This window comes from Typopeltis vanoorti, chromosome 6, assembly GCF_054136105.1.
Source record: "Typopeltis vanoorti isolate ZY-2024b chromosome 6, IOZ_Tvanoo_1.0, whole genome shotgun sequence".
In the NCBI taxonomy this organism is placed as follows: Eukaryota; Metazoa; Arthropoda; class Arachnida; order Uropygi; family Thelyphonidae; genus Typopeltis; species Typopeltis vanoorti.
Genome location: NC_143554.1, coordinates 34,743,687 through 34,761,168, shown reverse-complemented (window position 1 = coordinate 34,761,168; position 17,482 = coordinate 34,743,687). Strand labels below are relative to the sequence as shown.

Here is a 17,482-nt window from a genome sequence, read left to right as displayed (position 1 = left end):
ATAATCCTTATGTTTGGCAATTCTGATGTTGGTTGTTTCACCTGGTTGACCATAGTAGGATAGTTTACAATATAGGAATCCAATAAACACCTGGCAAGTATAAGGACTGTGGCTAGTCTTTGGTGGAGTGGATAAGGATGTCAATTTTTCATATGTTCTATAAGTGGTTGTTAGGTGTTTTTTAAGAATTTTACAGATGTAGTAACTACTAATATAGTTTTGGTGTAAGCTTTGTTCTGGAAGATTGGGGAAAGCGTGGTTTGCTGTTTTCTTAGATATGGCAGAGGGCACAGCCATGGGATCTCCACTTTCTCCCTCCCTGCTAGGCCCGTTTGTACATTTTGCGGGGCCCTGTGCGAAATGGAAAAGCAGGGCCCCTGAAAGTTAGTAACATTTATGGAAATTTTAAATGGAAAGATATCTCGTTAATTAAATCAAATATGAAAAATATAACGAAGATTAGAAACGAAGAAATTATGAAAGAATTAAACCAAGAACCAGTAATAGAAAAAATTAAAAAATATAAACATAAATGGATGGAACACGTTCAAATAATGAAAACAGAAAGATTACCAAAACAAGCCTTAAAGTACAAGCCATTAGGAAAAAGAAAACCAGGACGTCCTCTTAAACGATTCAACGATGACTTCTAAGGCCGGAACAGGCCATGCTAGGCCTAAATCCTTGATATGCATGATGATGATGAAATATGAAAAATATTTATGCACATAAATAAACAAGTATGCTCTTTAGCATCAATTTAAGTAAAGGAAAAAAATTAGTTAAAAAAATAAACGTGTTTGTATGTACATGATATATTATTTTATTATGTAAGTACACATTATCTTATAAATACACCAGAATAATGATTTATTTAATAATATACATAATAATATAAAAATATTAAAAAAATCCATTTTTACTGTAAAGAATGAAATACATGCATAACAACATATAAGATTTAAAAGAAATCTTAATATATTAAATTTTATTTAACCTAATGTGCTTATCAATAAAATCATTTCTAACGCTATCAAAATTCAAATTTTTTACAATTTCATGCTCTATGGATATTATTGCCAGGGACAACAAACGTTCTTGAGACATAGATCGCAAATAGGTTTTTATTAATTTTAATTTGGAAAATGACCTTTCTGCTGATGCGACCATAACTGGACTGGTCAATAATATTTTAAATGTCGTAGTAATATTTGGATAAATATCCGAAAATTATTTGCAATTATGAATTTTAAAATATTAATGGATGCATCTTCTGGAAAAATATTTCTTAAAATAATTAATTCATTGTAAAATTCAGATTCATAAATATCTGTATTTAATTTTTGATACAGCTGTTGCAGCAAAATTTTAATTCATTTTCTCTCATTTTTCTTATTAATTTCATATAATAAACAAATCCAAATGATTTTTCATGAATTTCATACAATTCAAATATTTTTTTGACAGATTGTACAGCAGTATCTAAAATTACAAAAAAAGAAATTTATCCTAAAATTATCTTTCTAATCGCCTATGTGTGATTCATCAGGCGTTTCATAATCAAAAAAATACTTTTCTTCAACGTACTGGACTTTCTTTAAATTTAATTTCTATTTCTAATAGATTTGCTACGTCTATGGGAATTTTTGCATTTTGTAATACTTTACTTACTAAATTAATTTTTGACAAAAGTTCATACCAAATTACAAGGCTTGGTATAAACTCAAATGAATCCATTTCTTCATATATTGAAACCACTTCTAGTTTGTTAGTATTATCTGATGCAGTTTTAGATAATTCTTTTAGTGCATTTAAAAATTCTTGAATTTGAAAATGTACAGCTCTAACTAATTCTATTCTACATTCCCATATTGTATCACATAACTGTTTTGGAGTTAATTGTTTAACAAATTTCTTTAATATGTCCCAACGTGAAGTTGAGGCAGCAAATAATGTATATATTTTTTGTATAACATTAAAAAAATTTATAGTTGTAATTCATGATTTTGTGACATCCCCTAAAATCAAATTTAAATTATGACAGGAGCAAGGATTATAAAATGCCTTTTCGTTTTTCATTTAAAATGTAAGCACGGATTCCCTTATACTCCTTTCATATTCGTTCTGTTATCATACCCTTGCCCTCTACAATCTGACAATTTAAGATTTAATTTATTCAAAAGTGATTTTATATTTTCATATATACCTTTTACCAGTAGTGTCATTGGTTGTTAAAAACGTAAAAAAGTGTTCACGAATTTCAATATCTGCTTCATATATATGTAAAAATCTAAAAATTACTGAAATTTGCTCCTGATGACTAACATCAGGAGTACAATCGAGAATTATTCTCGATTGTACTCCTTTGCCTGTCGTATCACATTTACAATATTTTGTTAAATTTTGGTTCCCATATCAACAATTAATTCATTTTGCACAATGGGTACTAGATACGAATTTTGTTTCTTCCCTATAATTTTTTTTCCCGAACATCGCGTTAAATGATCTTTTAAAAGTGGATCAAATTCTGCAATTAAGTCTATGATTCCTAAAAAATTACCATTATGGGCTGTGTACAAAGTATCAAAATTACCTCTAAAAACTAAATTATGTTCATATAAATAAAGATTGCTGCTACTATTCATCTTAAAACATTTCTTAATCGTTCTGCTTCAAATTTTATGACATTTTGATTTGCCTGATCAGTTGTATTGTGATTTTTTAAATTACATTCCATTTGTGTCCATGAATACATGCATTTCATGTGCACTGGATTTTGTTCGTGCGACTTTAATCTTTCACTTACATGTTGCCAGTTAGAAAAGCCATTATTAGATAAAAAATTATCATCAGATGAAAATAATTTGCAACAAAAACAAAAAATAGAGTTGGCAGAGTTTGAATATACAAGCCATCTTCTGTTTTGCTTCTCTCCATTTGCAATTGTCCTAGCATAGTGAGCTGTGGAAAAACACCTCTGGTTGTCATCTTTTGTAAAATCATTTTCAGTCGGAGGAAACGGTGGACCACATTGTACAATTTGTGTTAGTGTTGCGTTGTTCAAAATTTTGGGCCATGTTGCTGGATCATCCATGGTAAATAGTTTACCTTCCTCTGGTGTCTCAGTTTTAGGATCTTCAGTACTCATTGTTAGACCAAATGCTTCATGTTCTCCGCTTCCTTTTAGTATTTCAGAACTCTCATTATTAATTAATGTTGAAGCCGAAGAACTGTTTGGTCTAACAATGAGTATTGAAGATCCTAAAACTGAGACATTATCAGTTGATATATCTGAACAAATATATGAGTTCAACTTCATAAATTTAAACAGTGAATTTCTTTGACGTTCCTCAGCCGCTTCTTTTTCTTGTTTTTGCTTTCGTTTTTCATGCTTACTTGGGTATTTTCTTCCTTAATAATCTCTCTCACGACTAGTCATACTTTAGAATTAAATACGATAGATTTAATTATAAAATAAGTTAATCAATTAAAACAAAATTACTTACCTGATAAATAAAATATATCTAAAATAAGATATTAGAAAATAAATAAATCTGATATAGATTGAAAACTGCTATTGAAGAAAAATTCTGATGTCGGATAACCTAAAACCAGTTTACAGAATATATTTTTTAAGATGTTTTGCAAGTAATGTCACATACAAAAATTGCCATGACAGTACGTGTATATACTTACTTGTTCATAAAATCATAAACTAAAATCAAAAAACTCCTTAAAATTATTAAAAACACCTGTTTTAAAAATGCACTTTTCCCTATTTAACACTATGTTGTACGATATTGTTATATATCTTAGAGTAGTTTCAAATACTATCGCTCTAGCTATGATCTTAAAATTTATTTCCTATACCAATTACCGTTTATCCTAATGTTATTTCATCGTTCGATGAAATAACGAATAATGTTATTTCATCGAACTGCTGGCCATGAGATACTGGGCGAGCAGTAACGTGGTGCAGTGCCAACGAAAGAACGACGCACCATTATCAGTATAATTTTAATGTATTTTCATGAAAAATTCAGTGTGTATTTTACCAAGAAAATACATAAAAGCTATGCAGTGGCATGGGGCCCTGTGCCACCGCACAGTTTGCACACCCATGAATACGGCTCTGCTATTACTTTATAGAGACCGTCAAAGAGAAAGTCTTGAATGCTGATCACATAGATCCACTGTTTGGCTACACTATGCGGATGATATATTTTCCATTTAGCCACATGGCCTAAACAACCAATATCCCAGGATTCTGTTCACCTTACAAATGAAAAATAACAACAGTCTCCCTTCTAGATACTTTGATTACATGCCTGCATGTTTGATCCTTGGCATTCTCCATTTAAAAAAAAAAAAAAAAAAAAAAAAATAAAAAAATAAAATAAAATAAAATACTGGGATGTGATACATTCACTAGCAGTCACACCTACCCACTGAGCAGTATGGGATTATTAAACTATATAAACAGGTAAAATTAATTACTAATGTTAATGGTATCCTCTCCACTAAACTTGACCATTTGAAGACTTTTTAGTCAGTGGTTATAATCCTCTCCATATCCAAAAAATATGAAACCCTCCAAACCATCCTCCAAGCTGAAGCCACACCAAAACTTCCATATATCCAGAACTGAGAAAAAATCTGAAAAACTAACGAAAATCTTAAAATGAAAGTTCGCAACCACTTACAGACTATATAAAAAATTTAGCATCCCTTATCCACTCCACCAAAGATCAGCTACAGTCAGTAGACCTGCCTGGTGTTTATCAACATCCCTTGCAGCTGTAAGATATCCTACTATGGCCAAACAGGCAGGATGGCCAACATCAGAATCACTGAACATAAAGATAATATCCACTTCTCCCACCACAGCACTCAGGATTTAATGATCATGCTTTGAACACCCGCTACAAGATATGCTAGATGGCCACTCTACTCCACCACTGTAAATATAAATATGAAAGACTATTCCTTGAGTCTGTTTGAGCCTTAAGACTCTACCCAAACCTCAACAAATTTTGGTTGCATGAAATTGCCCCAAATTTGGGAAGCTTATATCCTTCATACTAACAGCCAAGGATATCCATATTAGCCCACTAGGAGCACTATTTAGGCTCACTTTGGAGGTGAAAGTAGCTTTAATAATTGGAAGTTCATTATTTAAAAGAGAATGAGTTGAAGATTTATTCAAATCATATTTCTGACATGGGCGATGTGAAGCCAAATGGATGGTTCAAGTGAAAAAATGTGAAGAACATGTTGTTCAAAACGTTCCATAAAATAATGAAGGGGATACAAATCCTTTGATGTTTATTATATTATTATAATAATATAATAAATTATGTTTATAAATAAAATAGCCTTTTGGCTTTTATTCTGTGTTCCATAAAATAATTCACTACAGTAAGGGGGGAAAATAGGAGATCCCATAGCTTCCTTCTGTCTGTTTATATGCATTTCTTGAGACTACCTTGGCACATGTATTGAAAAACCAAGGTTTGAAATAATGGGCAAGAATCCAGAGGGGAATCAGTGGAAAGCGTAAACAGTAATCATAGGAAGAAGAAAAGAAATTATGTTGGGAGTAGGGAAGGGAAGGCTATATAAAAGAATTTAGCAAGAGAAAAGTGCTAACATCAATAGTTCCCTACAAGGAACTGGTCGAGAACTATACAAATATATTTAAAATTCAAGACATAAATAGATGCCTTAAGAATAAAATTAAACATAGGTGACACTCAGGTTAAATTATTTAATATTTGCAGAATTTCAGCTGGACTTCATAGCCATTACCAGTACAGTTGAAAAGAGATAAACAAACAGAAAACACTTAAATTGCAAGCATGTGACATATGCTGTCAACTGTAAGAGAGGTTGGTCGATTGGTAGAGCCTCTGCTACTAATGGTTCGCAAAAAGTTAAGCAGGTTTGAGCACGGTTAGTAGTTAGAAGGGAACCAATCGTTCGATGGTGTCGGCACATTCTCCCTCGATGAGTCTTTGGACTCCCTGGAGGTGTCACATAATAATAATAATAATTGCATCTACATATTATCATAAAAAAATGTCTAAACTTCATTAAATTCTAGAACATTCTGGACTTGCAGAACATGCCATCTTCTCCAAATGCAGGATTGTTTAAGAGAAAATTGAAGTTCTGTATGAAAGCTATTTTCTCATGATATGGTTGTATAAAAAAGAGCTGTGAATCTGAATTCCTACATTACTCCAGGCTAAATATATCTGAAAGAATAAGGTTATCTTAATGGGAAATTGTTCACTTTAACATAACTTACCCTAGCTATTTTTTAAATATTGTTAGGATTTCAGTACAGTTCAGGCAATGCTACTCAGCATTTCCTATATTACTGTCATGTTTAAGTTATTGATTCTTTGGTTATGTCTCCTTGTGCCTTGTTCATTTTATGAATTTTATACATCATAGGATAGCTGTGTTACTGAGGAAAACTTATGCAAGAGCTCTTCTTGGTTATAATTCTTAATGACAGGATACTTTGTATTAGACTTAAGGCTCATCTTACAATGTGTCAATCCTAGTACTGTATGTGCCTCACACAGTTAGACCTGATGAAGAGAGTGAGGAATTATATAAAAACCTAGACTGTATTTTACTGCTAACCAAGGAGGGATGTACTTTTCATCTTAGGGGACTTGAATGCAAAAGTAAGAAAGAACTGGGTGAATGTATCGCCCGTGTGAAAGATAGCTGAAATTTTGCCCATGCTAACAGATTAGTTATTACCTATCCCTACTTCCAGAAACATCCACAACAGATATACTTGAACATCTAACATTAATAGGTCATGGCACCAGATTGATTACATCCTGGCTTTCCTACAGCAAAAGACAAGCATCTTTGATATGCATACTTGTCCCAAAGCAGACTGTGGTACTGATCATACTAGTACAAGCCAGAGTAAGAATGATACTCCAAAATCTTCCAAGTCAGGTTCTTCCCACTAGACTGGATGTCAAAGTAATTCCTAGTGGGTTCACAGAAGAAATATCAACATGGTTGGATGATCTTTTGGAGACTAATGAGGATTGTTCACCTGAAATGCTCTGGGAAGGAATCAAGTTATAATAGAGGATACAGCCAAGATCTATGCCAAATTAGAAGATCAAGAGAGACCAGTGGATATCAGATTCAACATGGGATCTGATCAAAATAAGGCATTGGGCAAAACAAAGAGACACAAGAGCTGATGAACATGAGATTTCATACAGAAGTCAGAAAAGCCATCACACAGAACAAGGAAAATTTTTATGCTAATAAATGTGAAGAGATACTATTCCACATGAAGAGGCACAATCATAAAAAGATGTTCCGTTTAATTTGCGTTTAATTAAAAAGCACAAGTTTAAGTCCAGATTGAATATCATCAAAGACAGGAATGGAGCAGTATTAACAGAAACAGATGGAAAGAGAGAATAAGGAAAAATTGGAGGACCCTCTCACCAGGAAAATCTCAGATTGGAAATGAATGAGGTTGAAAGAGCAATTAAACAGCTTAAGATGGAATACCAGCAGAGTTAATTAAGGCCACAGAGGTTGTAGGGATAAGATTGATTACAAGGATATGAGAGACAGGATCATGGCCTAGAGGTTGGAAGAAGTTGGTTTTCATACTACTGCACAAGGGAGATGTGGATTGCAAGAACTATAAGTTTAATCCCTTATACAAGCAAGATTTTATTAAAGATCATTCTAAATAGGATTCAAGTCAAAGTTGACACAGGTGCCAGAGGAACAAGCAAGTTTTAAGGAAAGGCAAGGGTACCAGAGATCAGATCTTTTGCCTTATCACTATGGTAATGTATTTCATAGAATACTCCCAAGCTTTGACTGTATTCAGCATATGAAATTGTGGGAGGTAACGAAAACTATGGTTCCAATATAATTTAAAAGTAAAAAAAAATTAAAAGACATTTAAATACCTCTTAGTATATCTATGGTACTAATATACAAAAGTTCTCATGGAAAGGCTTAGATGTTGATTATACATTCTTACTAAATAGCTTAAGGAAATTACAACGTACAATATAATATACATTAAAATAAATTTTAATACACTTCCAATATTTCAGCAACGTCACATTGTCATTATCACAGGAACTTAAATACAAAACACGTGCACAACACAGAGTAAATGAGGAACGAAGCAGGAAGCTATTCTTTCTCCTAAAAGTCCTGATGGTGCCCCCTAGCGGAAAATATTGGTATTTTTGGCCAATTGGGCTGAAGGTCTTCTGATGTAGGTTTCCCAAATTTGGGGCAGTCTCATGCAACCAAATTTGTTGAGGTTTGGATTGTTCTTAGGGCTGAGGCTGATTCCATGAATAGCCTTTCGTATTTGAATTTACTATGGTGTATTATCGTGGCTTTCTTCCACTGTATTCTATGGTGGGTATCCAGCGCATGGTCTGCAAGACCAGAGTGGCTGTATTGGTGAAAACAGATGTAGTCCTTGTGTTCTGAAATTCTGATATTAGCTGTCCTGCCTGTTTGGCCAAAGTAGGACAGCTTACAACTGCAAAGGACTTGGTGTACACCAGGTAGCTCTAGGAGAGGAGGTTGGTCTTTAGTGGAGTGGATAAGGGATGCCAATTTTTTTATAAGGTCTGTAACAAGACGTCATGTTTTTTTAGGATTTTTGTAATTTTTTCCGAGGTGCCTCGGATATAGGGAATGGTGATGGATTTAGAGTAATCCTTGTTGTGAAGGGGAGGGATATTGATTTCAATATTTTTGGATATTTTTTGGGGGGGGGGGGGTAGCCATTGGCTAAGAAAGTATTGAGATTGTGGTTTAGTTCTGTGGTTAGGGCATTGTCATTGGAACAGATAAGTTTAGCCCTGTTGTGTAGTGTCTTAATGACTATATTGTTGTGAGAGGGGGAGGGGGGGGGTAATTATTGGTGAATGTATCTGCCAGCGTGGGTAGGTTTTCTATAAACTGAGAAAACCAAGGTTCCATCAGGCTGGTGGGTGACTAGTGTGTCTAAGAAAGGAAGGCAGTTGTTTTTTTTTCTTCTTCCAGGGTGAACTTGATTCTGGAGTGTTGATTGTTTAAGTGTGTTAGGAAGGAGAGGAGTGCATCAGAGCCATGTGGCCAAATAGCGAAGCCAAATGGTTGGTTTTTTGTGGGGTAGAGTTTAAGGCTTTCTCTTCAAAAGTCTCCATATAAAAGTTGGCCAAGGGTGGGGAGAGTGGAGAACCCATGGCTGCCTCCTCTATTTGTTTGTAGAATTTTCCTTGCCAAACAAAATAGCCAGAGTTCATTCTAAACTGAAATAGGGCTATGATATCAGGAGGAAATTTAGCTTAGATTAGCTCTAAGGATTCTTTGAGTGGGACATTTGTGAATAAGGAGGAGACATCAAAACTGACCATTACATCAGTGTGTTTGAGTGCAAGGTTTTTCTATGCTGGCTTTGAAGTGGGCTGAATTTTTTGTGTGTGAAGGTGTGTTGCCAGTATAGTGTGAGAGAGCTTTGGCCAAATGTTTAGCTAGTTTGTATGTGGGGGAAATCAATGCCATCCACTATGGGACGTAATGGCACATTTTCTTTATGTATTTTTGGGAGTCCATATATGGGGGGGGGGGTATGGAGTTAAACGGTTTTAATTTGTTAATGATTTCTACAGGCCAAGAAGTGACCTTCTTAAGGAGCCTGTGGAGTTTTCTAATTTGTGAGTTGGTGGGATTGTACTCGATAAGGAGGTAAGTAGCCCAATCTAACAATAGAGTATTCAGCTTACGTGTGTAATCCTTTGGTTAAGTAATACAGTGGCGTTCCCTTTATCCACTTTGGTGATTATTGTTTCCTTGTTTTTCTTTAATTCTTGCAGAGATTTAATTTCCTTATTGGGCATGTTGGTGTTTTGGTGGTTTTGCTTTGGTCAGAACACAAGCCACATCCAGTCTAATATCGTTGCCGACGTGGTTTGGAAGGTATCGTATCCCGCATTCAATTTGTATCATAATGTCTTCAGCAGGTATTCTTCTGGGTGCAATAGCGAAGTTGTGGCCACGTGAGAGAGCATCGAGTGCTTCAGGTTTCAAACTAATTGATGAAAGGTTGACTACCTTGTCGGTAGGAAGTTGTGGTTTGGAGTTTGAGTTCTTTTTTAAATTCTCAAATTTTTTGATGTGTCGTTCCCGTACTTTTTTAAATTCTTTATTCGCAGCAGTGCACGAGATGTCTTATAAAATAGACCAAATCTCGTGGTTTAAGGTACTGGAAAGCTCATCTTCGAGTGCCTGGATAGCTAAGTTAGCGTCAATAAGGGAGCGGCGATTGGTTCCCTGAGCAAAGCTTGGGTGGCACGGTTATAAATATGGAGAGCCTTTTGGGAAACGAAACGGTGCTTGAATTTGACACAGTTTAGGATTACCTGGTTATCCCGGTAGCGTTTTAGGAAAGCGAGACGATTCAGTTGTCTTGATAGCTTCAACTTGATTTTACCATAATGGCAGGCCTTATGTGCGATGGAATCTCCGTGGATTATCGTAATTCTCGTGAAAAGGCTTAGACGTTGGTTTATACATTCTTACTAAATAGCTTAAGACTTCGCTATGTTGATGATGTGTTCGCTATTTGGCCACATGGCTCCGATGCACTCCTCTCCTTCTTAACACACTTAAACAACCAACACCCCAGAATCAAGTTCACCCTGGAAGAAGAAAAAAACAACTGCCTTCCTTTCTTAGATAGACATATTAGTCACCCGTTAGCCTGATGGAACCTTGGTTTTCTCAGTTTATAGAAAACCCACCCATGCAGGCAGATACATTCACCAACAATCCCCCCCCCCTCACAGCAGGGCTAAACTTATCTGTTCCAATGACAATGCCCTAACCACAGAACTAAACCACATTCTCAACACTTCCTTAGCCAATGGCTACCTCCCCCAAAAAATCCAAAAAATATTGAAACCAATAAACCACAACCCCCCCTCCCCTTCACAACAAGGATTACTCCAAATCCATCACCATTCCCTATATCAGAGGCACCTTGGAAAAAATTACAAAAATCCTAAAAAACATGACTTAACTTCTCTTGTTACAGACCTATAAAAAATTGGCATCCCTTATCCACTCCACTAAAGACCCCCTCCCTTAGACCTACCTGGTGTATACCAAGTTACCAAGTCCCTTGCAGTTGTAAGCTGTCCTACTTTTGGCCAAACAGGTAGGACAGCTAATATCAGAATTTCAGAACACAAGGACTACATTCATTTTCACGGTGAAAGAAAGCCACGATAATACACCGTAGTAAATTCAAATACGAAAGGCCATTCATGGAATCAGCCTCAGCCCTAAGAAACAATCCAAACCTCAACAAATTTGGGAAACCTACATCAGAAGACCTTCAGCCCAATTGGCCAAGAATACCAATATTTTCTGCTAGGGGGCACCATCAGGACTTTTAGGAGAAAGAATAGCTTCCTGCTTCGTTCCTCATTTACTCTGTGTTGTGCACGTGTCTTGTATTTAAGTTCCTGTGATAATGACAATGTGACGTTGCTGAAATATTGGAAGTGTATTAAAATTTATTTTAATGTATATTCTATTGTACGTTGTAATTTCCTTAAGCTATTTAGTAATAGTGTACAAAAGGTTTACAACCTTTCATGATTGGGAGTCATATTTAAAGAAAAAAGAAAGATAGAAACTTGCGGATCAATTTTACTAAGGATTTGGAAAAAGCAATGTAATACATTGAAAAAATAATGCTAAAAGTTAAGACATTTTATATTTCTGGATTTAATTTTTATTTGATTGTACTCATATAATTAGAGAAAAAAAATGTATATTTGCTTATACATTGACTATTGTACTATAAATATTACAGATCTCCAGAAAAATTTGATTTAAACGCAGCTTTTGCTTTAATAAATGGACGTACTGTTCAGCTAATCATGGTGCTACCTCTTCATCTCTTGTTAGCACTAATAAAACATTTGTCTAGTTTAATGTGTATCTTACTAAAATTGAAACATTAAAGTTTATTTTTGGCTAATCAGGTAAATTTAATCTCTCACACAATATGATAAATTTTAATCAGTTATTTATTTTTTATTATAAAGAGAATTTGTATTTTATTTTTTTGGGGAAAGAGGGTATAATACTAGATCCTATGTAAATTAATGTAAGGGAGATTATATATATATATATAAACTATACATTCATACACTAAAGTCTAATTTTTGATTGGATTTATATACCTTGATATTATTTACAAAGAAAAAAAAAGTTGATATTTTCCTTAATCATATTTTAATTTCAGGTAACACCATAAATGCTCTAATTCCTGTATACTCATTAGCTGGAAGCACAGTGTCCAGCATCTGCCCATCAAATCAAATGTTTTGTTGGTATATTTCTTCTGGTAGAACAAAGATTTCTTCTATTTTGCCAGCAGTAACTAATAATGACATTTATTTCCCATCATTTCATCAGTCACAAGTTAACATTCAATATAAACCATTAACTTTTCTGGAAATAGAAAAGTGTGATCCACCTACAAAAAGCAGTGAAATTATAGAATTTCCTGTTTATCCTCATGCCAAAAAACAAGCCCTAAATATGCTAATTATCCGAAGAAAAAAGATGAAAAAGCACCAACTGAGAAAATTGCGAAAAAGGATGCGTTTTGTGTGGGGAAAAGCGAGGTTAAAGAGGGAAACAAAACGGGAGAAGTTGTTTCAAGCAGAACTCTTAGCACAAGTAAAAATTGCAGAAGCATTTGATGCTGAAAAGTATGTGGATGATGTACTGCGTAGAATTAGAGAGAAGCCACGTGAAGAAACGCCACAGGAACGCAGGGAGAGAATTAATGATTTGATTAGGAAATACCGATCCCATGTAACATTCATTAAACCGAAGTGTGATGATTGAAATTAAAGCAATAGATAATTATGGATGTAATAGCTGTAAAAAAAAATTGCATAATGTAGCAAAAATAAATCTAGTGGTTTAATAAGAATTCTTTCAACTGATCAAGTTAAACATAGTAATAAACAGAAAATCTTTTATATGCATTTATTTAAAATTTACTGTTTTTAACAAATAGCCTCAGAAACAATAGCATTATGCTTGTAAGGATTTGAACTGATGAAAATTACTGGTCTAGAACATCATTTTATTGTGTATTGTGTGTAATATCTAACCTGCTGATTTAATCCATAAGGGTTTCTAGTTAAAACACACTGGAATTTTAAATGCAGATATTTAATTTTAAAACCAAATTGTTGCCTAAAGTACTTGTTCCCTTAGTTTTGCAGACATGCCCACTTATCCCATATTCTAATCATTAGATGTCAAGATGGTTAGAGATTTCATCAAAAATTTCAGGGTGTTATCATCAAATTCCTGACATGTATAGGATATGATAGTACTACATGAAAAAACTTACATCTTTACTAACTTCCTATCTACAATGTTTCTCCAAATAAATCTGTTATCTGTCAAGATAACAGATTTATTTGGAGACTCCAACATTATCAGATCTTATTTTTCTATCTTCTTAGGCACTTTTTACTATATCAATCTACCTATATCATGGTCTTCCTCTGGGTCTTTTTCCTGCCAATCTGACAGGGAACACTTGTTTTGCTAATCTTTCCTCTCCCATTCTGTTCAAGTGACCATACCAACTGAGATTAGCTCTGTTAACACATAACTTGGATGGTAACAATGTCAAGTTCTTTCCTAATATCCTCATTTTTAGTATGACATTGCCATCGATGCCATCTGTTCATGCTCCTAATCTTTCTCAGGACTGTCATATCTGCATTCTCTTTGGTCAAGTGTTTTATTTCTAACCCAGCTCTCAGCTCCATAAGTTAAAATTGGTTTGAACACTGTCTTGTATATAGCTAATTTAGTGTTTTGACTAATTTCTCTTATTCCATATAAATTTATTCAGTTGATTTCCTACCATACCAGCTTTGTTGATTCTGTTGTCTATTTCCATATATAGCGTAGTGTTTTGAATAGCTTTGATTCACACCTTGTCACATGCCTTTATCTGATCTATAAAACTTCAATGCAGATCTTTGTTATATTTCCATGATTTCTAAACTATTGGTCGTAAAGTGAAAATCTGATCCTGACAGCCTCTGTTTGGCCTGAATCCAGATTGTTCTTCACCAAGCTTCCCTTCCACAATCCTTCTTAACCATACTTGCATAAATCTTATCAGGAACATTCAGTAGAGAAATACCTCTAATTCTCACATTGTTTTATTTCCCTTTTTATATATGAATACTATGAGAGCAATACTCCAATCATCTGGAATGTATCCTTCTGAACTATGCAGTGAAGCCACTGTAAGACTTTTATACCTCCATATTTGAGCATTTCTGGTTGAATATCCCACTGCCTTTCCACACTTCAGACTTTTGATGGCTTTTTCTACTTCAAGTATGGATATGTATTCCTGATTGCATGCCTGGTCAGTGTTTTTTACCACTGTGCTGTCTGATTGTTTCAATTAGCAATTTTTCGAAGTAATTACTCCATACATCAAGGATATCTTTTCTCCGGTTTTCATGTCATCTTTATCATCTATAATTCCTGTAAAAGGAACTAGAGATGATAAAGCACTCTTTTCTCCATTTCTGAGCTTTTTTTAACAACCTCCAGAATATCTTGCCAACTTCTTGATGTTTATTTTCTAAAGTCTTCCAGTGATTTTGTTTAGCTAGTTTTACAGTTGTCTCTGTATTCTCTAAGAGCACAAGCTGACTTATTTTTCAGACACTTTTGATATGCTTTCTTCTTTTCCTTCACTGCTTCTAACTTCCTGTGCCCACCACAGAGTTGTGAATTTTCTATCCTACAGACAACCTCACCTCACCTCACCACATGCCTCTCTGGCTGAATCAACATTTTTTTTTCTTCAGGGTTTGTCACTGAATATCCAAGGTTTTGTTTCTATTATTAAACTCTAATTTTTTCTTAAATAATGTTTGTGTATTTTAGTCTACAGTTCACCTTTGAGAGCTGCTCAACTTTTATTTGCTCTAAAACTTTCTTACATGTTCTTCTTTTCAATATGATTTTTAATTTTATCCTGCTCAAGACTAAATGGTGATCATTTCAAATCCTCTGTACACTCTAGTGTCCTGCACCAGTGAGAAAATATCACTATCAACAATAACAACAAAAATACAGATAAATCGGTCTTCAGAACACACAATTTACAGACAAAAAATACTGTTGTTGGTGATGATGGGCGATAGATGGAGTTGATGATAGTAGCGTCGTAGTTGGAGAATTTCTTAGGGGAGTGGATGAGATGTATTTAGTGAAGTAGAGTAATGTGCCCTCCCACAATGAGTCCTTGGACTCTCTGCGGGTGTCACGTGTAATAATAACATAATCAAAGAGACTTTTTTTATTCCTTGCCTCTTCTCTCCATGTGAAGTTGTGCACATTTTTATGTTGGAACATTGTGTTAGTAATAACCAGCCCCATGTCCTGAGCAGAAAACCAACAGGCAGGTATTTGCAATTATTAGCTTTGCTCTTTTCTCCAAATTTCCGAAAATATTTTTCTGTCTGACAATCATTTCCTACTCTGCTATTTAGATCCCCTACAAGGACCAACTTTTCCTATTTTTTTTTTTTTTTTAATTGTGTCAGTTGCTTTCTCTAAAGCCTCAAATTCCTCTACTTTTACCTTAGAACCTTCGGTGGGATCATAGGCACAAGTAAGTCTCATTATCCATTTCCCCATTCTGATATTTGCCCACATCACTCTACTTGATATTTCCTGCCATTCAAGAAGATTAGCCTCGTATTTAGTGTTGAATACTATGGCCACTTCTTTCCATTGATTGTCATTGCCTGAATATAGCATTTTGTATTTATTGCTCAGAAAGATCTCGCCAGTTTGTCTTTGTTTTGTTTCAGTCACCCCTATTATGTCAATCTGGTACTTACCCAATTCCTCAGCTAGCTGCATTTCTTTGCCATTCAGGCTTCTTATGTTGATAGTACTGATCTTAAACTCTGATGATGTTGAGTTGGAGATTTCAGGATTTGTTCCAGTAACTGACTTTTCATTCACTTTAGTTTAACTGGGCAACACCCCAGCCTGCATTAAAATTTTGTACCATCATTTTATATTGTGGTTTAAGCCAATAAGAATATAATTTGGTCAGCTAAATCCCAAATTGCCAGTCCCTTTTAGGGCATTCAAGATCAACCAGGCTTTGTGATCGGTTATAGCAAGTGGTATAATTAAAAGAAAAATATTAATGTTGGGAAACCTGAGTCTGTAGGATACCCAAACATTCTTAAGTGACTGTGAAGCATATTTATAATTTTTATGAAATCCAAAGAATTAGCAATTAATGAAAGTTTAATTTTATGTAAAATTCAAGTCACTGATTCATGTGCAACAGAGAAGCTAGGGAAATCTATCAGGTTGATCCACTTGATAAATAATTCTGGTAGTGGTATAATTAATTTAAAGAAACTAGCAGCATTGAGAAAAATCAACCTATAGAATAAACTAGTTACTTGTCAAATGTTTTTGTTTGCATATCAGATCTCTTTTGCTAGTCATTTATTAGTTGCCTTTTTTGTTTGGTATCAAGTTTTCCACCTTCCAAAAACAGAAAGGGCATAAGTAGTCTTTTGTTTACTTACCCAAGTACAGTTAATATTTCTATCAGAGGAAGTTCACTTTTAATAGTTTTGGCTTGGTACCAAGCTTAGGTTATTTACCTGTACCTACAGATTAGTAGCTGAGTTAAACTTTTGCTTGAAGCAAGAGGAACATACAAGAGGAAATGTAGTTCTTGTTTCTGTTTATGCTATAAATCTATTAATATATCATTTCATAAACAAGTCACTATGTATAGGCATATGGAAGATATTAATACTCCAAAATGAATCTTTGGTACCATGAAAACTCTCAGCCCATGATTCTGTATGATCTGCCCTCATAATGACATATTTTACTTTAAAAAAAGCCATTTCTGCAATTAACCATACAGTCTGTATTTCTGAGTGTCTTGGAATGTTTCAGTGATTAAATTGACTCTGATATTGAATAAATGGACATAATGCACTCAGTTCTTTCATTCTGAATGGTTTAACCAAAAAAAAAAAAATTCAAGATTTGAATTTAAAACATAACTCGGGTTTTCACTTGGTCAATAAGGAACACAATTTGTTTTTTCTAAGATATCATCCCATGCTATTCTCCATTAAACCATTTTAAAAATTGATTCTTTGACATATGAATGAATAAACGAACATTTTAAAATGCACAATATAAAATTGGGAGTGCTTAAGAGTCAAAGCTGTATAACTGAGAGGAGACCTCCACATAGCCTTTAAAGGAATGCAGAGAACCGACCAGGGCTTCTGACTTGTCCAATCCTCACCTTCTCGTGGTGCACCCTGTTGGGTATCTACCTGAATAC

General features: G+C 34.4%; 1 protein-coding gene across 1 annotated transcript in view; it reads left to right on the top strand.

The window, feature by feature from the left end:
• The window catches only part of LOC150105377 (uncharacterized), a 32,563-nt gene extending 19,481 nt beyond the window's left edge, over positions 1-13,082 (top strand). The window contains exon 3 of the mRNA XM_090394747.1: positions 12,329-13,082. Coding sequence (XP_090250873.1) covers positions 12,329-12,939 — 611 coding nt within the window. The 3' untranslated portion in view covers positions 12,940-13,082. The remainder of the gene's footprint in view (positions 1-12,328) is intronic.
• The last annotated feature ends 4,400 nt before the right edge of the window (positions 13,083-17,482 follow it).